At 37.5% G+C, this 22,292-nt stretch overlaps 1 protein-coding gene across 3 annotated transcripts in view; it reads right to left on the bottom strand.

Annotated features, from left to right (window-relative positions):
- The window catches only part of FNIP1 (folliculin interacting protein 1), a gene marked incomplete at its 5' end in the record, with an annotated part of 96,307 nt that overhangs the window by 37,627 nt on the left and 36,388 nt on the right, over positions 1-22,292 (bottom strand). For 2 of the 3 annotated variants that reach the window (XM_014583572.2, XM_014583574.2), the window contains 5 exon segments: positions 6,434-6,519; positions 9,343-9,544; positions 12,917-13,052; positions 17,581-17,652; positions 18,972-19,055. In XM_014583572.2, the coding sequence (XP_014439058.1) occupies positions 6,434-6,519; positions 9,343-9,544; positions 12,917-13,052; positions 17,581-17,652; positions 18,972-19,055 (580 nt within the window). 3 annotated transcript variants of the gene reach the window in all.

Genomic DNA, 22,292 nt, shown 5'->3' with positions numbered 1-22,292 from the left:
CCCTAAAAAAAAAAAAACTCTTACCAAAAAAAAAAAAAAAAAGGCCATTAAGACACAAAAAGAAAAGGAGAAATCTTATAGAAGACTGGCTAAATGAAAGAAGCTGAGAAGTCTACATACCAAATCATTTCAAGAACATGACATTCTGCAAAAGACCATATTATAGAGAAAGCAAATAGATCAGTTGTCTGTGGTTGCCAGGATTGGGCAGTGGGAAGGGAATGAACAAATTAGGAGAACACAGGAATTTTTAAAGGTGGTAAAATTATTCTATATGGTATTGCAATGGATAAGACATGCATTTGTCAAAACTCATAGAACTATACAACAGAAAGACTAAACATTAATGGTGCCAGCTGGTCACATGGGGAAGGTGGCTGGATCCCACGTGACAAACTGCATGGTTCGAGTACCAGACCAAGAGGCTTGAAAAACACGCTAGGCATGCCCAAAATCCCAAGAGGAGAATGGAGGAGAAGTGTTTGCACCCTGGGAAGTGCTTTCTCTCTCTTTCTGGTGAGTGCATATGCCCTGTAGCAAATTTTTTAAAAAGACTAAACGTTAATGCTAATTAGAATATTCTGTTAATAATGTATCAATATATTAGTTCACTATTTCTACTGCTAACACAATATGTTAATAAGAGAAAACTAGGTGGAGGAAAGGGCTACATGGAAAAATTACCATTTGCTGTATTTTTCCATAAATCTAAAGCTATTAAATATACTAGGTCATTCGGAATGTCATGACACATTTTTGTATATAGAATGACTTTCCCAACGACCCAATATTAATTAAATATGTTTGCTTGTGTGTGTCTATGTGTACAATTTGTGAAATAAAGCTATTTACACTGTTGAATGATAAAACAGAGAGGCCAAATCATAGAGGATCTTAGAAAAAGCCAGGTCTTACAATTTACCATTTAGTTTTGCTTTGTTTTGCTGTCCCCGACTCCTACTCCCAACATTCCAGAAGGAAAGAAAGAAGGGTTATTCGTTATTTAGCTTGTACAGAATTGGCTCTTCAAATACTAACATGGAAAATTTCTGAAGATACAAGAAAATCAGAGTGGACTTACAGACTGAAAGAGAGGAAGATCTGGATTAACAGATAAAAATCACCAACCCCTAAAATAAAATTTCACACCTGAATGACCTTCAGGAGCCAGAAAAGAACAAAACTATATAATATATGAGCTATAATATAACTGAGAAAGATAAAGCCTAGTATATTACAAAGAGATAAATCTAGCCTAATAGGAATAAAGATTGAAATGTTTTACTTTGTAAAAAACAAAGCAGCCAAATAAAATGTGTGCTGGCTAGTGGTATTTTATCACCTACAGTTAACCTTGTCTCAAAAACTGCATTCAACATTGAGAAAAATAAAAACACTTATCTTGACCCCAATGTGGAGTTCTTTTTGCTTAACTGTTGGACACTTACTGAAACATCATATATATGATTTGACATAAGGCTAAACAACCCATTAACATTTGGATTAAGACATTTTAGTATAATTTACATCCTAAATCACAAAGAAGATATCTTAAAATTTCTATTAAAACTGTGCATCTCAAAGAAATTCTCATCTCAAGTAAATATTCTGACATTAAAATTAGAGTTGACTCTTCAACAATAGAGGGGCTAGGTTTCCAAATTCCCATGCAGTCAAAAATCCAAGTATATCTATTTTTTTAAAGGAGTTATTTATTTATTTAATTCCATTTGCTATCTTTTTTTTGTTTTGTTTTGTTAATTTGACCAGAGAGAGAGAGAAAAAAAAGGAAAGTGAGAAAGCAAGCCGCCAGGTCTGGGACTCAAACCACAGTCGGCCATGTAGGAATCCAGCACCTTTAACCACCACGCCACCTGCTGGACCCCCAAGTGTACCTTTCTTTTTTAAATGTTTCTTTCATAAGGGTGAGGGGTAGGGGACAAGTACCTTCGAGAGGGTCTTGCCATACCACAATCCTTCCCCAGCATCTTAGTCAAACAAGGATCACGAGGGCGCACTCAGGTTGAGCCAGGATCTGAATCCAGACTTCCCATGTGGCTCTAGAATTGTGTGATAGTGTCCTACGTCACTGCAGCTGGGTTCACATATAAAGTTCAACTCTCCCAAAACTGAACTACTAACAGCCTGCTAATGACTGGAAACCAATAATGTAAGCAGTTAACCCATAGTTTTTGAGTTATATTCCTATATTATTATATTCCTATATATATATTATATACTGTACTCCTACAATACAGTGAACTACAGAAAAGGTTACTAAGAAAATCATAAGGAGTTCAATTGTGATGGTACATGCAAAAGACACTACTGCACAATACTAGAGTCACATGGGGTTTGGATCCTGGTATGAACATTCCAGGTGTGCCCATGCTCACCCAGGATACTGACTGGCTGGGAAGTAGGGGGAAATTGCTGCAAGGTAAGACTTTGTTAGGGGTTTTCTTAACTCCCTTTCTGCCTCTCATGAAAAAAAAAAATAATAAGCCAATGAACAAAAGGATTAAAATAACCTAAAACAAAGTATGTTTACAGTGCTTACTATATTTTCCAATGTTTATTGGAAAAAAAATTGTTAAGTACACTGATCTAGTTCAAATCTGTGCTCTCTATATATGTATCATCTTACTATGTTCATAAAACCATTGAATTCTGTACTTTCACATAAAAAGTTTTACTTAGAAACACACAAACAAGTATACATAAGTTGAGAAGTTAGGAAGACAAAATAGGTTGCACATTAGTCATTTCTTAAAATTGCTCTAGGACTGGCCCCACAGAGCAGTGGTTAAACTCTGTGCATAGGGAGCCAAATCACATGTGGCTGACTGCAGTTTAAATTATGGCCCCAGTGGCTTGAAAACCACACCAGGCGTGGGAACCAGCAGTTAGCGTAATGGCTATGTCGCTGGACTCCCACGTAGTCGACCGCGGTTCGCGTCCCGGACCCAGTGGCTTAAAACTCACGCCGGGCGCATGTGAGTGCGTGTCCAAGATCCCGAGAGGAGAATGGAGGAGAAGGGATTGCGGCGTGACCAACCACCCTGGGGGGTGATTTCTCGCTTTCTGTCTCTATGTCTCTCTCTGTCTGTCTGGTGAGCACGCGTGCCCTGTAGCAAAAACCTCTCCAAAAAAAAAAAAAAAAAACCCACATCAGGCGTGTGTGTTTCCCAAATCCTGACAGAATGAAGAAAGGGAGGAAAAAAAGATTACAGTGTGACCAAGTTCCATTACGGGGGTTCTTGCTCTCATTCTGACAACCAAAAAAAAAGTTTAAAACAATACAGGTATGGGTGAGCCCCATGGCCGAGTGGTTGAAGGAGTCAGATTCAACACAGCCATTCACAGTTTGAATCCCAACCCCGGTGGCCTAAAAACATGTTAGGCATGTGTGTGTTTGTGTCCAAAAATCCCAACAGGGGGCCAGCGGTGATTAAGGTGCTTGACACACATGGCTGTCTACAGCTCGAGTACTGAACATGGGGCCTGAAAATCACACTGGGCTCACAAAGAGGTGTGGTATGATCTGTTGAAGGTATTTCGTAGTTTTAACAACAGTACTAGGGAGAAATGTTCGCCTGTTTAAATATCCATTTTGTAAGACAAATAATAACGTGACTGAATGTATGGAAGAAAATGAAATGAAAAAAATAATAAATGATAAAAAAAATAAAAAAAAAAAAATCACACTGGGCTCATGTGTGTCTGTGCGTACCCAAAATCCCAAGAGAAGAATGGAGAAGGGATCGTGGTGTGGCCATTTCCCCTGGGAATGATTTCTCACTTTCATTCTCTTTGTCTCTTGTCTCTCTCCAGAAAGCACATGTGCCCTATGGCCAACCCCCCCCCCAAAAAAAAAAAATCCCAACAGGATAAAAAAACTGGAGAAAGAATAGTGACATGAAGACACCTCATGGAGGGTTCTCTCTCCCTTTCCCTCTTCCTCTCTTTCTTCCCCCTCTCTGCCTCTCTCTGGTAAGGGCATGCACTCTTTGGCAAATAAAAAAATACTGTTATTGAATTAGTGGTTAGCAGGTACAGAGGTTCAGTGTTTCAAGATGAAGTTCTAGAGATATATATTTCAGAGCAATGTGGATCTAGCTAACACTACTAAATTGTATACCTAAAAATAATTAAGATGCTAAATTAGTATAGTTATTTTACCATAATTATAAAAACTAAAACTAAAATACTATATTATTGGTTAACACGCTTTATATAATAAATTAAGAAAGAACTAAAATTAGTATGATAAAACAAAATCACATATGGCTGAAATATAGATTTTTGCCTATGCAAATTATTTCCTTCAAAAACATAACAAAAATAGGTTGAAATTACATTTCACCATGTGTTTTCTTCTACATTTCCGCTAGCCATTGCATTTACTATTTAGAAAAGCAAGACTGAGAAGCTTACTGTCAATGTCTTTTATCCTAAAAATTAGGAATAAAATGAAATAATTGGACATGTTTCTCTCAATAATTGAACACAGGAGATGATTATTACACAACAGCCATAAAGTTAAACTTTTCAATTTAAGCCCATCACTTCTTAGACTCTTCCATTTTAAAAAAGGTATATATGGCATGCCTACAGTTTCATCATAGCAGTCCTAAACTACCACAAGCTAACGCAAGGACTTCAAAATGTTATGGTCCATTTAACCAAATGATCCAGAACATACCTGCCCCAAGAAGAAAACACACGGATGTCAATTAAAAAAAAATATGCAGTCAGTTTTGTAAAAGTGTGATATGTGGACAACTAGTCATAATAAACATCCGGTGGTACATCAAGACACAGCTTTAATTTTAGTTAATGTAAATTCTTTTGGGGGGGGGAGGGGGGAAGGTTTTTGTTACAGGGAGTGTGCGCTCGCCAGACAGACAGAGAGAGACAAAGAGACAGAAAGCGAGAAATCACCCTCCAGGGGGGATGGCCACACCGTAATCCCTTCTCCTCCATTCTCCTCTCGGGATCTTGGGCACGCACTCACACACACCCAGCATGAGTTTTAAGCCACCGGATCTGGGACACGAACCATGGTCGACTACATGGGAGTCCAGCAACATAGCCATTACGCTAACTGCTGGTCCCAGTTAATGTAAATTCATTTTTATAGCCAGCCTATTATGACAAATGATACTGAATCTCCATCTAGGGTAATAAGTTTAATATTGAAATAAATCTGATAGAAACCAGCAAACGGTGTAATGGTTATGTCACTGGACTCACACACAGTCAACTGCATTTCGAGTCCCAGCAGCTTAAAACTCACACCAGGTTCGTGTATGCGTGTGTGGGCATGCAAAATCACAAGAGAAGAATGGAGAAGGGATTGTAGCCTGGCCATCCTCCCTGGGGTGGTGGTGATGGTGGCGGCGGTGGTGGTGGTGGTGAATTCTCGCTTTCTGTTGCCTCTTGCAAGTGCACACGTACAATAGCAAAAATCTCTTAAAAAATAGGTAAGTTTGATATAAAAGAGAGTCAATTTAAAGAGAAACACTGAATCAGCTGTATGATCTGATGGTTAAGGCCGCCATATTCCACAAGGCTGACTGTGCAGTTCAAGTCCAAAACAAAGCATCTTAGCAAATATGTCAGGCATATGAGTGTGTATACCCCAAAATCTGAAGTGGGGGGAAAGATGGAGGAGGAGGGATCACAATGTGACTGTTCCCCTTAGGGGGACGCTTTCTCCCCTTCCTCTCTCTTGGGCATGCATACACCCTCTAGTAATAAATAAGTAATGAGAAACATTAATGTGGCATAGATGATAAATCGATCTGACAGTGTTGTGAAGGTCTAATGTGAATGACTGAATTTGGGGAAGCACTGCTATAGGTTCTATGTACAATAGTGATTGTACATACTATTGTACATACATAAAACAGTGATTCACTAATATCAGGCATTCTGCTAAGTAACTTGCATACAGTATTTCATTTGATCCTTACAATAATATATTAAATTATTACTAAGCAGATGTGGAAGCAAAAAAGATATTTGCAACATCAAGTTCATGTTCCTTACATTCACATACCCTGGCATTCCATATATCCATGAATAGTGACCTACCATTCTGACTAACATTTAACTAGTCCCTAGACCTAGGAGCACAAGAAATGACAAAACATACTTTTGCTAGAACAGTCTCCTCTGGTCCTATCTGCTTGTCAAATGGTCCAATGCTGAAAACCATACCAGTGATGGCTCACAAATATGCTTGAATCCCAAGCATGACTGAGATTTAAAAACATAGGAGCCAATGGCTTACCAAATTACACTTTCATCTGACTATGGGACAAAGAAATTTAAAGAATTAAATTTTATTAAGTTTAAGAAAAGAAGTAAATATTCCTGTATACATTGTGAAACAATTCTGTATTTTGCAAAGTTGGGAAATATGTACCTGAATTCATTTAGGGCATCAACTATTCGATTATATGCCAAACTCCTATGACTGGCATCAGCTGATCTTCGGCTCATTTTCATAGCCTAAAAACAATCATTAAGGAGTTAATTTTTAAACTAATCACTGGTAAACCATGAGCAAAAAAAAAAACAAGAAAAAGATAAAGGGATATATTAACACAACACTACATTTTTATCTATTGATAGAAGAAAATAAAGTATATATATTTACAGTAACTTTTTCTTCTGCCATTTTGGCCATTAACGATTTTAACATTTTTATTTTTAAATTACATTTCAGATCTCAAAATGCAACATAGACTTCAACATAATTGTAAAGATGCTCAGAAATAAAATCCATGCCTTTTATTTTTAAAAAGTGACCATGAGCTTAGGCAGTGGGACAGCTTTATAATATAACGGGGACCCACATGAGACTGGGTTTGCTTCCCAGGACCGCTCTGGGCACACTGCAAGACTGTGAGCACATGTCCCCATGATCTGAGTCGATGAGACTGGGGGTAGATTGCACCATAAGACTCTACTGGGGACATCTCTCTCTCTCCCTGTTTTGTGCTCTCTCTCTCTCATAGAAAAAATACTGATAGACAAACTTTAAACATACTACCAGATTAATCTTCCTAAAGCACAATTTTTATACAGCTTTAAAAGCAAAGCCAAAACTCCCTGGCAAGCATCCTAAATTCTTTGTAATTATATCCCCATTAACTATGCCTGTCATGCCACTCACCACTCCTATTAATGTCCTTTCCCTTCCATGTACTATCACAAGGATTAAGAATTTTGGTTATAGCCACCGTTTCATTTGTTGAACTGCTGAAAATTTCCTCTAAAAAGTAATATGGAAAATCTTCCAAGATTTTGACTATGGGGTGGCAATAATTATGATAAAGTGTAAATGGCCTAATATGAAAATTGTTAAATTGAGGAAACCCACTTAAATATACTTAAGAATGATTTACAACATGAGACATGTATGTTACAACTATGAGCTTTTTTTAATATGAGCAGCTAATTTAAAAAATATGAATGTATGGAGTCAGTAGATGGAGTGGAGGTTAAGGTGGCTGGACCCCACATGGTTGACTCCATAGTTCAAGTCCTGAACCCAGTCGCTTGAAACATCACACCAGGCATGTGTGCATGTGTGCTCAAATCCCAAGAAGACAATGAAGGTCAAAGATGGGGGTGTGACCATCCTTCCTTGGGAATGATTTCTCACTTTCTCTATCTCTGGCAAAATACATGCAACCTATAAAAAAAATGTAATATAATCCATCAAATAAAAATACTATATGCATAGAAGAGGCCTGGATAAGAATTTCAGCAAAATGTCAGAATTTCCTTTGGATGGCAAGGACATCAATTTTCTTGCTATATCTAATATACAAAGCTTTACGTTTAAAAATCCTACACACTCTTCAAGACTATCCGAATGAAACTTCTTCCCAAAAGGAAGTCATTTTTCTTTCCTACAAACTCCTAAAAAATGTTGCCTATCGTTATTTTTTAGATTAAAAAAAATACTTAGGTTCTATCTTATATTTCACAATGTTTCTTACACATTTTATTATATACACTATCAACAGCACTTGACAAAAATCAATCACTCCCTCCTTCTTGAAACTCTTCACTTGGCTACCCCAAAAAACTATTCTTAGTTCTTCCCCCTAATGGAATAACCAATTACTTACTGTCTCTTCTGATATCTTATCAAACTAAAACTGTTAAAATTGTTCTACAACTCAGGGCTAGGATTTTCTTTTCTCTCCCTTTCTCAGTTTCATGGCTTTAAATAACTGTCTTTACACTGACATCTCTCCTAAACTCCAGGCTCTAAAAACACTTGGAAGTCCAGAAGCCATTTCAAAAAACTTCTGATCTTCTTCTATTCAAACCTGTTACATCTACAGTATTTCCCACTTCAGCATGGGTAACTTTGTCCCTCTAACTTTTTAACGGAAAAAGCTTTCAGAATCAACTTCGAATATTCCTTCTTTCATACCCCAATTCAGTCTATCAGCTAATGTCATTGACTCTATTTTCAAAATAGTCCCAGAATCCAATCACTTCACACCAGTTCTGTTACTAAATTGGCTCAAGTGTTCACCAACTCTCACCTAGATTATTGCAGTAGCCTCCTAACTGGCTCCACAACACCCACTTCTGCTCCTAGAGATCTATTCTCTATTAACAGTAACAGTGATCCTCATGCTTCCATTCCAAACCCTCCAATAGTTTTCCTTCTTTCTCAATAGTAAATGCCCATGCTCTTATAATGGTACCCTGAAGGCCTTATATAATATAGTATCACTTCAACCCAGCCACTTGCATTGCTTAAACGTCAGGTTTACTCCTGTCATAGGACCTTTGTCCCTGTCTGAAACATTTTCTCCCAGACAGTTGTAGCTCACATATTCCATATCTCCGGATCATATGTTATTTTATCAGGGGCCTTTTGACCGAGCCTAGAAAAATACATAGTAATTCCCTCCAGCATTGCTTATGTATCTTTCTCTGTTTTATTTTTCTCTACAACACTTATTACCATCTAAATCATATATATTTGTTTATTTCCTGTTTCATAAGGTCAGGAGTGTTGCTTTTTTCACGACTTCTCTTTAGTTGCCAGAATAGTGCCTACCATGTTATAGGACCCCAAACATGTATTTACTGATTAAATAAATTAATGACCTTAGGTCTTTTATTATACATTAAGCTCATTAAAAAGGGATGAATACTATTTGCATCTCCCAGAACATGCTGTAAGGCAGCTGCACTGTACCTTTTAATACTTCTGCCAAATGAATAAACACAATGTTTAATCAGGACAGTAAGTTTCAAAGAAAAAGATATTTTGTAATATATAAATAAATAACTGCTTACCTGTTCTATTGCACTTTTTAATTTGTTCATGTGGCTTTCAAAGAGAGGAAAATGTGAAAAAAAGAACTCATTAAATTTGTTATTTTCATCTTCATCTTTGGATAATGAAAAGATTACTCCAATTGCAATCTTCTTTTTCCTCACAATTCCTGGGTTTGGGCCACAGCTTTCATCTGATAGATTAAAGCTTTCTTCTATAGACCTTAAAAATAAATGTTTTTTTATTTAAATAAATATATAAATAAATTCGCCATTCAATCATCTTGCTAATTAAATATAGGCAAGCTAAGGCTTCTGTTCCGTTTTTATCAAATAAATATAAAGTTTCATATAAATTATATCTCTCTCTGAGAAATTCACTAACTATTCTTTCATGTTCATGCTTTTATAAGAGATTAAACTAGAAAGTTAGATTGGGAACATTTTTATCCAATTAGAAGTCAACAAAAAACTAGAAAATATCAGGACCAACAGTTGGTGTAATGGCTATGTCGCTGAACTCCCATGTAGTTGACCGTGTTTCGAGTCCCGGACCTGGTGACTTAAACTCATACAGGGTGTGTGTGCATGCCCAAGATCCTGAGAGGAGAATGTAAGAGAAAAGATTACAGCGTGGACATCCCTTCTTGCTTTCTGTCTGTGTCTTTCTGGCAAGCACATGCACCTTACAGCACAAACCTCTCCCCCAAACAAACAAAAAACTAGAAAATATCAATTCATGATCAACCTAAAAATGTCTAAATGTTAAGATATACACGTGAGTTGGTACAATCTCTTCACTGTTCTAGGATCTACTTATCTCTCTTTCTGAGTAAAACAAAAAGACGAAGGAACAGAATGAGTAAAGGAAAACACAAAAAGTTTCAGCTGAACTTAGCATGGACTAAAAAACAAACTTTCAAGAATGAATTAACTTGCCAAACTAGAAACATAAAAAACTGAAATATCAAAACATGCAGTAAAGGAGCCAGCAGGTGCTGTGGTGGTTAAGGGTGCTGGACTCCCACACGGCCAACCATGGTTCATGTATCGGACCTGGCAACTTGCTTTCTCACTTTCTCTCTCAGTCCCTCACTTGTCACATTTTAAATAAATAAATAAATAAAATAAAAATTATTCTTTTCAATTTTTTTTTTAAAGAAACATGTGGTAAATATATGAAAGACCTAAACATAAAACTCTTAGAAGAAAACACAGGGTAAAAGCTTTGAAAATGGTTTCTTAGATATAACACAAACAGCAAAAAGAAAAAGATGAACTGAGGCCAGCCAGCGACATGGTAATTAAGGCGGCTGGACTCCACATGGCCAACTATGTGGTTTGAGTCCCACCAGACCTCAAAAACACACTGGGCATATGTGCATGGGTGCCTAAAATCCCTAAAAAAGGAAGAAATGGAAGAGACTATGGCATGGCCATCTCCCATGGCAGGGGGGGAAACCATCACTCTGCTTCTACCTGGAGAGTGCATATGCCCTCTGATAAATTGTTTTTCAGGTTTTGTGTTAACTTTAGTAATATAACAGGTATAGAAGTAATAACCTGATACTTCACTTTATAATGCATAACAAACTAACCAAACTGGACATGAGAGTACAAATTATAAAACAAATAATTTTACTTACTGTTTTTATGACTTTTCTTTCTCTTAGATTCTGTCTTTCAAATACGACTAAGGTACAGTATACTGGCAAAAATTTAAAAAGGCAAACAAGGGGACCAGTAGATGGCATAGTTGTAACGTGGCTGGACTTTCACATGGCTGATCACAGTTCAAGTCCCAGACATGGTGGTTTCAAACTTACGCTGGGCACATGTGCATGCATACCCAAAATGCCAAGAGGAGAATGGAAAAGGGGATTGTGCTGTGGTCATCCCCCTGGGGGAGAGAGAGGCGATTTCTCACTTTCTGTCTTTCTGTCTCTCCGGTGAGTACATAAGCCCTATTGCAAAATTCTCTCTCTTAAAAAAAAAAAAAAAAGTAAACAAGAATAACACAAAAGCAACAGATACCCAAAATTAAATACCATGTCAGAAAACATCATACAGTAACCATTTATCAGATCAGAGCAGCAGGAAAACTTACATCTAAATCATAATTATTTTAGTGGTATTAATTAACTTTGCCACAGTAACTTCACAGCATCATTCATTTGTGAAGTAGTAAAATTCATGTTGAAAAAGAGAATGGAGGAAATTGGTTTGTTTATCCCAATATATTACCTTTGCAGGGTTTTTTTTGTGTTTTTTTTTTTGAAAGATTTTTTGCTATAGGGCTTGTGGGCTCACTGGAGAAACACAGAGAGAAGGCAAGAAATCACCACGCTGGGTGGATGGCCATGCTGCAATCCCTTATCCATTCTCCTCTTGGGCGTTTGGGCACACATGCACATGCGCCCGGTATGAGTTTCAAGCCGCCAGGTTCAGGACTCTGGTCATCTGAGAATCCAGTGACTTAACCATTATATCATCTACTTGTCCCTACCTTTGCAGTTCTTATTAACATGTCAGCAGCAAAAAACTGAGAAATAATACCTAAGACTAAAGAAACTTGGTTTAAGTTCTGAAACAAATTAAAATGGAAACTATTTGGCTCATCAGAAATATCATGATAGTTTTGCATATAAAAATGTCATTACTTTTCCAACAACCCAATATAAGAAAATGGAACCTCTGTTGAAGTTCTGTTGAAAAACAGTGGTCACAAGGTACAAGGAGTGGAAGAACAGGGAGTTACTGTTGATCAACTACAGAGTTTCAGTTTGGGAAGATGAGAGTTCTGGAGTTGGATGATGATGATGGTTGCACAACAGTGTGAAGGTACTTAATATCACTGAATTGGACACCTAAAAAATGGCTAAAATGGCAAACTGTTACATATAATTTAACACTTAAAAGGAAAAAAAAAACATACATTTTAACTTTTCAGTTCCAGACTTAAAATACACAAAACACAAGTCCAGGCTCCAAAAATCCTTTATAAAATTGTGTTTAAAAATCATTCAATCTGGGGGAACCAGCAGTTAGCGTAAAGGCTAAGTTGCTGGACTCCCACGTAGTCGACCGCAGTTCGCATCCCAGACCCGGTGGCTTAAAACACGCCGGGGGCGTGTGCATGCGTGTCCAAGATCCCGAGAGGAGAATGGAGGAGAAGGGACTGCGGCGTGACCATGCCCCGTGGGGGTGATTTCTCGCTTTCTGTCTCTATGTGTCTCTCTGTCTGTCTGGCGAGCACACACGCCCTATAGTGAAAATCTCTCCAAAAAAAATCATTCAATCTGGGACCAGCAGATAGCATAATGGTTAGATTGCTGGACTTCCACAGAGGTTACCATGGTTTGAGTCTTGAACCCGGTGGCTTAAATTCACGCCAGGCGCACGAGTGCATGTATGCCCAAAGTCCTGAGAGGAGAATGGTGGAGAAGGGATTGTGGCATGGCCACTCCCTCAGGGGGTGACTTCTTGCTCTTTGTTTCTCTCTGACTCTCCAGCAAATGCACACAAAAATCTTTCCAAAATAAAAAGAATTAAGAAAACTATTCAACCTTGTTCTAAGTTTTTATCTCCAACTTACCATCTAGGAAATACCCCATTTTCCAAACTCGTTGTTTGGCTACGTCGCCAACGTCGCTGGTAGCTGCTGGCACAACTTCGGGTAAGTGAAGAATTTGGGGAGGGAAATGGAGTGATAAGCAAGCTGCTGAGAGATGCTGTTAAGTCAGAAGAACAAATATAATGTATAAGTCAATAAGAACTAGGCATAATGACAAATTTCTTTTTATCAAATTTAAGAGTTGAGAGACAAATTTATTTTACTTTATGAGCTTCTATATTTTTCTTAAAAAATACATCATTTGTAGAACAAAGTCTCAGAGGACAAAGATCAGTTTTTAAGAGTTTACTGGCAAAAGACTCTTGACACAATCTGCTTTTGGCATTCCAGCCTACTCAGCCCAAAAGAAAATAATGCTTTGCAATAAGATTAGCACTTTGGAGACCAGCAGGTGGTGTAATAGTTACATCATTAGACTCCCATGTAGTTGACCGCAGTTCAAGTCCCAGACCCAGAGGCTTAAAATTCATGCTGGGCATTTGTATGCGTGTGTGTGCCCAAGATCCCAAGAGGAGAATGGAGAAGGGATTGGGCATGGCCACCCTTGAGGGGTTGATTTTTCTCACTTTCTGTCTGTCTCTGTCTCACCAGTGATTGCACGCGCACTATAGCAAAAAAAAAAAAACCCTCTCCCTCTCTTCCATTCTCCTCCTGTGATCTTGAGTACTCGTGCACACACACACACACACACACACACACACACACACACCTGGCATGATTCTTAAGACACCAGGTCCAGGATTAAAACCATGGTCAGCCATGGAGTCCAGAGATGTAACTGCTATGCCATCTGCTGGCCCCAGAGTTAGGTTTTAAGAACAGAAACTATATTTGGGACCAGCAATTAGCATAATGGCTATGTTGCTGAACTCCCAAGTAGTTGACCATGGTTTGAGTCCCTGACCCACTGGTTTAAACTCACACTGGGCACATGTGCATGCATGCTCAAGATCCCGAGAGGAGAATGGAGGAGAAGGGATTGTGGCGTGGCCATCCCCTCTGGGGGGTGATTTCTCACTTTCTGTCTCTCTGGCCAATGCACATGCCCTATAGCAAAAACCTCTCAAAAAAAAAAAAAAAAAAAAAAAAAAAAAAGAACAGAAGCTATATTTGAAAATAACTGGGGTCAGCCCCATAACAGAGCAGTTGAATCCTATACATAGAAGCTAGATCACACATGGTTCAAAACCTGGCTTCTGAGAGCTTGGAAAAAGCACCAGTGTATAAACCTGTCTCTAATATCCTGACAAGATGAAGAAATGGATGACCATGTGACCATCCCCCATTGAGGTGAAGTGCTTTCTCTCACTCTCTCCAGTAAAAAAAAAAAAAAAATTTAAAAATAAAGTGTTTAAAATGGCCTTTAAAGAAGTCATTTACAAGTACTTGTGGATTACCTGTGCATAGGTGATCAAACCAACCACTTTTAATAAGAGATGTGAGCACATCTACTAAGCTCCAAAAAGAGTACCTGCTATAGATTATTCTGCAATGCCCCAAGATTAATAGACACATTCCAGTAGACTCCATTCTAACTATAACTGCTTCAATTGATCCCCTAACTGTGAGGATTATTCTCATCACAAAACTCTTCACTCTAATATCCCTAAGATTTGGTTTATTGCCTGGGGTACTTGAAGCTAAAATCCTTTATTTTTTCTAGGGTCACGGATCCTTCCTTTCTACCCAGTGGATCTAGAGAAGAAAAGATATATCATTATGTGTGCTTCTGTTAGGCAATATTTAAGGGTTCTATCTTCAGGATTATAGCCACACATTGAAATTTTGTAACAGTAACAGTGTTATGTTTTTCTTTTCTTTTCTTCTTCTTCTTTTTTTTTTTTTTTTTTATTTGCTACAGGTTGCATGAGCTTGCGAGAGAGAGAAAGACATAGAGAGGGAAAATAAGAAAGCATCCCCCAGGGGGTTGGCCACATCACAATCCTTTCTCCTCCTCCATTCTCCTCTTGGGATTTTGAGCATGCACACACACACACATTCTATGTATTTTTCAAGCTGCCATAGCCAGAATGCCATGTGGGATCCAGCCACCTTCACCACTATGCCAACCAGTTGGCCCAAAACATGGTATTACCATACCTGTACAAAGAGGTACGTGCCAAATGATAAATTATCTTGGACCCCAGACCAAAAAACTAGAACACTGTCATCATGGGGATCTAATCATTTAATTAAGACAAATTTATCAATTAGTTCTGTAAAAAAAACTTTGCAGCCTGAGATTGATTATGTACAAGTAATCTAAGTATGGCTTCAGTGAAAAATAAAATGCTACCCTAAATTTGGGTCAAAATACACTTTACTTCATTCTAGTTCTAAAATTAACACTATTGGGGACTGGTAGGTGGCCTGGTGGTTAAGGGGGGTGAACTCCCAAATGGCCAAATGTGGTTTTAGACCTGGACCTGATGGTTTGCTTTCTCACTTTTCCTCTCTCTCTCTCTCTGTTCCTCTCTAGTCAAATTAAAATAAATAAAGTTAAATATACAAATTAATAACACTATTGGGGCCAGTAGATGGCATAGTGGTTATGCACTGGACTCCTACAGGCTGACTATGGTTTGAGTCCTGGACCCAGTGGCTTGAAAATCACACCAGGTGCATGTGCATGTGTGCCCATCAAGATCCCAGGAACAGAATGGAGGAGAAGGGATGGTAGAGTGGCCATTCCCCCTGGGGGAGTGATTTCTCTCTCTCCCTCTCATTGTCTCTGTCTGCCTCTCTCTGAATCCACAGCTCTATGGCAAAAGCTCTAAAAAAAAAATTAATAAATAACACTATTAGTGAGAGTCAGCAGGTGGTGTGGTGGTTAAGGCACAGGATTCCCACATGAGTCCTGGACCTAGTGAGTTGTAAATCACAATGGATGCACCCAAAATCCCAGGAGGAGAACAGAAGAGAAGGGATTTGACCTGGAGGCTGATTTTTCACTTTCCCTCTCACTGTCTCTCTCTGGTGAGCACATGCACCCTACAGCAATAGCCTTAAGAGAAAGAAAGAAAAAAAAGTTAGGAAAAGAAGCACAACTAGCTTAAACGGCATATATGAACTTAATGACTTGAAGGAGCCTTACAGATCAGTCTAGTCAGGCCTCTGATTTAAAAAAGGAAAAAAAAAAGTATAAAGATTAAATTAGCAACTCCCAAATTTTGAATAAAATAGTAAGAATTAAATTTCTACATCAAAAGCCTAAATTCTCTGTATTATATAGAAGCAAAGAGTATTAGGAGAAATACACTCTAGATTTATTTAAAAAACAAAACAAAACAAAAAAACTCTATTAAAAAAAAAAGATGGGGCCAGCATGTGGTATGGTAGTTAAGGGGCTAGACTCCCACATAGCCAGCTGTGGTTCAAGTCCTAGACCTGGTGGCTTGCTTTCTCGCGCGCTCTCAGTCTGGTCATATTAAAATAAATAAATAAAGTTTAAATAAAACGATTTCTTTAAAAAAGAAGGGTGAAATTTTGTGAAAGATGTACACTTTTCCTATTGGAGTACTGGTTCTCAACTTTATCTGTTCATCAGCATTTGGTGTTAAATTTTACATTTTCTTTTGTTTTTCAAATGAAGCCTAAAAGTCTTTCTTTATACTAAGCCAGAGTCTTTGGAAGTAGAATTCATTTGTCTAAAAAAAATTCTGAAACTTCTCCTTGTTATTCTAATGTACGCCTAAGGGTTATTATATATGATAAGGTTATATTTTCTGTATATACTCAAAACTGAATCATAAATTCAGATAGAACTATATATATATATATGCAGATAACACAATGAATTAAATTCTACATATCTAATAGTAATTTAAGCCTAACATTACTCCTCCTTTCACTTATGCTGATCTCTGGGCCCCAACAAACACTTCCTTTTAGCTAAGATGTGTTTCTTCTATGGCCTTTGATTAACTCCTATTTACTTAAGGCACTATTCAAGCATCATCCCTCTATAAAGCAGTGCTGGCACACCGCTCTTTGCCCAGGCTGTTAGTTTTAAAGTTTCTCTAAAACTGTTTGCACAGGGCTATTACTAAACACAGGGCTATTACCAAACACACTACACAATGAGCGATGACGGATGATTTTCCTAACTGTTCTCCCAAGAGACTGTGCACTTCTGTGTTCCTTAAGGGTACAACCTGGGCTTTACCTTTTTTTTTTTCTTAAATTCGAGAACATTTAAGTAAATATGTTAGATATGCATATTTTGAAAGAGTCCATATTTGAAAGAACTGTTATCGATCACATTTATTCAAAATGCCTAAGCTTTCTGGGCAAGAGACCATAAACTCTAGTCAGAAACAGACAAATATAAGCAAATGTGTTTTTTCCTACTATGGTTCCTATGCAGCTTCCTGAGCAATACCTCTGTCTTGTACTGACTAAGTATAAAAGCCAGCCAGCCATCATATCCATCCAGGTCAGACTCCATCAGCAGCATTTAACAGTCAACATGAAAATTTAAGAGATTTCTCTTTCCACAATTCTTTTGTAAACCTAATATCAAAAGGAACAAACTGTATGCATGGAATGAGATGATAAAGGTAGAGATTAAAAAAACAAACAAAACAGTGCCAGCTAATAGTAGTTTCATAAAAAACTGACATTACCAGAGCGTGCTATGCCACTGTCTCTGTCCTCATTCAGCTCTCTTCCAGGCATGTCCATTGGGTTGCTGTGAACTATGAATCAAGATGAAACTGTCAGTTATAAAACATATTGCTATTCAGATAAGTGTTCTTCCTTTTAAACAGCAAACTAAATCATGCTCATTTCATTGCATTCCTTTATTTTTTTCGATAGCATGGCACCAACCCAACACCAAGAGCTATTACTCAGTTGAACAAGCTTTGAGATCTATCTCAATATTTAACATAGAGTATAAAAATAATCTATGACAATATCTAAAGAGGCGAAAGATGACTAAAATCCTTATTTTAGAAGCATACTAAAGATATAGAAAGATATTCACAACATACTACTAAATGAAAACAAGCAAGCTACTGAACAGTATGAATGATAGCTGCTGGGGCTAAGTGAGGGGCATTTCAGTGATTCATCTACTGATTCTGCTTATATGAATGTATGCTTCTAAATTCTCCATAATAAAATTTGAGAAATTAGTTTGAATAGTATGATACCAATTTTATTTTTAAAAGCAGGTACTTCTGGCTGACAAGAAAGTTAATATTATTTTTTGCCTAGTTTTCATATTTCCCAAATTTTCTATAATAAATATGCATTGCTCATATCAATTACTTCCAGGAAAAATAAGTATTACTGAAAACCAGAATAATTAAACTAATACCAATCTGAGAACAATGACAAGTAAATTTGTTCATATTTTGGTCACTTTTTATCAGAAGGTTACAACTGTAGGTAATCTACTAAAATGTGTGAAAATATGGAATATGGTTATAGTTTCGGATACAAAAGCATGAACACATACTCTACAATCATCAATTTAAAGATTAAAAAGAAACAAACTCGTCTATGCCTTTTAAAGAGCATTGTAACAGTGCTTGTTCATCTAAATCTTAGCTCCAAGGAAAAAATTTTATGGAATAGTGTGAATCAGAAATTTTACAATAATACTAAGACAGGATATTTTCTGCAATTGATGAACTATGGTGCAAAAGCTACTTAGCCATGGAAACAAGACAGTGCCACATTAAAAATTCCAAGTGGTAATACAAAACAAAATATGTATACTCAATTTTGGTTTAGGATTCTAAACTTAAAATCATTATGACATAATGACGTAAGACATGACAAACTGAAATTTTATGAAAATGTTAATGTTACTGATAACTCAGTTTCTGGAAACTTGAACACTCTATCAGTGAAAAGAAATTAAATTGTTATAGTCTTTATGCACTGTTTGGTTAATCACAACCCCTCCAATTGCATTTGTCACTTACTCTCTTGTTTCCACAGCTTAACTACAGATGCTAGCCACTGAGGCACACCAACTAGTCTACCCACACAGCACATCGCAAACCTGCAAAGAAAGAGGCGCTCCTGATCAGGCGGAGCGGACCCTGCTCAGAGAACGCCCGCCTAGGGCTGCAGAACTGTGAAAGACCTACATGGCAAAAATGTAAAATACACATGAAAGAGGGCTGTTAGAGAAGCCACAATATGTCATGAAGAAAAGGTGAGCTAAGGCAGCAGAAGAGCAGACCAGGAGATAGGGATGGAAACTTCTAAACTAAATACATGTAATTCAAGCTAGCTTCCCTTTTTTGAAATTTGAAGGCCCACTTTTGACCATGGTTATGTCAAACAACAATTTCTTGCCTATTTACTAATAAATCCATATGTAATAACAAAAATAAGCTTTCATTATTCATAAAAATTATTTTAAATGTTTGATACTTTCTAATCTAAAACAATGTTTTTAAAGCTTCAAAATGTACAGTAACGTTATCTATATTGTTTGGCTTGTGTCAAATAAATCTACCTTTTAAAAAGTCAGTTTTAAGATTATACTGTTCTGTAACTATCGTAAGGAGAAAACCACCTAAGTAACTTTGTACATACTATACAATCAGGCACAAATACAGAAAAGGTTTTTTGGTTTTTGGTTTTTGTTTTCCCAGCACAGAAACTGATTTTTCTAAACCAGTATAAGTTACAAAGTAATGGAAGAAACCAAGGTTCCTAGACCAAGAGCCACCCCCAAAGGCAGAAGAAAACCATAAGAGTCAGACTCCCAGGAATCCAAGAGAAGTGGTTGCCACTTTTTGACACCAAGGGATGTTAACAGCAGCCTGAAGACCCAAAAATGGCATTACAGCCTGGAAGCAAAAAACTGGTTTACCTGTTATGACATCAAAATGGTCTAAAGAGCCATACAGGTAGTTTCCCAAGGATAAAGGGGATTTTTAAAGTAACAACTTCATTTGTCAAATTGCTAATAGATATTATTTTTTTGTAATGAGAATTTCTGGGGGTAGCAGGTGGCATGGTCATTAAGGTGCTAGACTTCCATATGGCCAACTATGGTTCGAATTCTGGACCTGGTGCTTGATAATCATGTGTGTGTGTGTGTGTGTGTGTGTGTGTGTGTGTGTCCTCAAATTCCAAGAGAATGGAGGAGAAGGGATTGCGGCTTGGCTGCCTCTCTCCAGAGGGGCGAGGGGGGAGGGATGATTTCTCACTTTGCTTCTCTCTATGGTGAGCACACACACCCTCTGTCAAAAACCTTAAAAAAAGAAGAAAAACTAATTTCTAGAATTATAGTACATGTGCAGCATTTCTTCTATGTCGCAATAGTCAACTCTTTTCTTAATACTCCCTAGGTTACTTAGTCTAGCTACTGCAAAGCTGACTAAACTCCTTTTAAACTCCTTCCCTCCTTCTTCCTTACTTTCAGCATATGACTTTGTTTCCTGCAGTATGCACCTTCCTATATATGCACAAGTATAGAATGATTCACCTGGTTGGAATTCTCCTTTTCCTACCATTCTACCTCCAAACTTACTAAAATTCTCACCCAAACCTGTCTCTTTTCTGCGTAAGCAGTAATAACAAACATTCAAGCCTTATGATGTGCTGAGTAGCAGTAAAAAACCCTAAGAAAGTCCTTCCTGCTTTCCAAAGTTCATTCTATGGCAATGAGAACCCTACCCTTTATTCTTCAAAATCTTTTCTCTACTAGGCTGGCCCCAAGCACAGTGGTTAAGCCAATGCATAGAAAACCAGATCCCCACATGGTGACCACAGTTCAAATCCTGGGCCCAGTGACCTGAAAAACTATGACTTTGTTTCCTTCAAGTGTGCATGCATACACAAAATCCTTAATGAGATGAAGAAAAGAAGGAAAAAGGGATTATGGTGTGACCACACCCCCATCTGGATGCGCTCTCTCTCTCTCTCTCTCTGATGAATGCAAGTGCCTTCTGGAATATTTTTTTTTTTAAATCTCCCTCTACTAATTATCACATCTTTAATTTCATCGTCCTTATAACTCCCTTTTTCAATCACCATTAAAACATACTCAACTCTTTTCCACCTTTTCTCCATGTATCTAATACTTCAGTACAGCAGTTCTCAAAATGAGGTCCAAGAATTCCTGGGGGTTCCTTTCAGGAAGACTGTGAGACTTTCCTTCTATTGATACATATCTGCATAAGACAGGAATTTCCTGACACATGTCTACCAAAATAATGTAACATAAAAGAGTGAATAAAGGATTATTAATGGGAATCTAGCTGTCTTCTACTAAGCCAGAAATTAAGGAGACCTGCGAAAATGTAAAATAATTCCACTCTTGTTACTAAAACTTATTTTGCCTTTGAAAATAGTTATTTCATGATAGCAGGTGGCATAGTGGTTAATGGTTAAGGTGCTGGACACTCCCTCATGGCTGACCACAGTCTGAGTTCCAGACCCGGTGGCTTGCTTTCTCTCTCTCTCTCTCTCTCTCTGGTCAAATAAAAATAAATGAATGAATAGCTTTTAAAAAAAAGAGTTATTTCACAAAATGTGTTATTTGTGTTACCACAAGAGGGGTTGTTAGTTATTTTTTAATGAATTAGCAAATATTTTACAATTTTCACAGGTTTAATTGCCGATACAATGTAAGTCAATAAATACAGCCACAAAGACGAAAGTTCTCTGGAGCCTTCAATGTCTATGTGTGTAAAGGGATCCTGAGACCAAAAACCAATCTCTACTCAACTCTGGCTTTTCTTCTCTCTGCTGAAACTACTCACCTAGGCCACCAAAAGCCTTACTATAACTTAAAGCACACTTTTTGTCTTGCACTGGGAGAAGTCGTGACACATTTTTGCACAGAAAAAAAACACGTCGTGACTTTTCTGACAACCCAATATGACAATACATCAGTATTTGATGCTGATTATATTACACTGTGAACTTTTTTCACTCATTTCTGTAACACACTCCCTATAAAGCTTTTTCTCTCAGTCTCCTCTGTATGCCTCTCTTCTTTTACCCTTTCTTTAAAGTCAGAATTTCCCAGGGTTCCATCTTCAACCATCTTTCCTTCTCATTCATTACATTTCCTAGGTCATATCTCATCTGTTTCTGTTTTCAATTATCATTATTTGCTGACTGTCAAACAAAGAGTTACACTTTCCCTTCTATAATATAGTCTCTGGGAAGCAACTGCTCAACAAGGAACCATATTTCTCAAATGTCCTTATATGTAGGCAAGGCCTTGTGATTAGTTACCACCAATGGAATAGGAATGACAGAGATGCGTATCACTTTCAAGCCAAGCTGGTTACAAAGTGGTCATTGCTTCTCCCATACTCAATATCTTTCCATTGGTTTGATGCAACTAAGAACTTAG

This window comes from Tupaia chinensis, unplaced genomic scaffold (genome assembly GCF_000334495.1).
Source record: "Tupaia chinensis unplaced genomic scaffold, TupChi_1.0 Scaffold144346_1, whole genome shotgun sequence".
NCBI lineage: Eukaryota > Metazoa > Chordata > Mammalia > Scandentia > Tupaiidae > Tupaia > Tupaia belangeri.
This window is presented reverse-complemented; position numbering and strand designations above follow the sequence as displayed.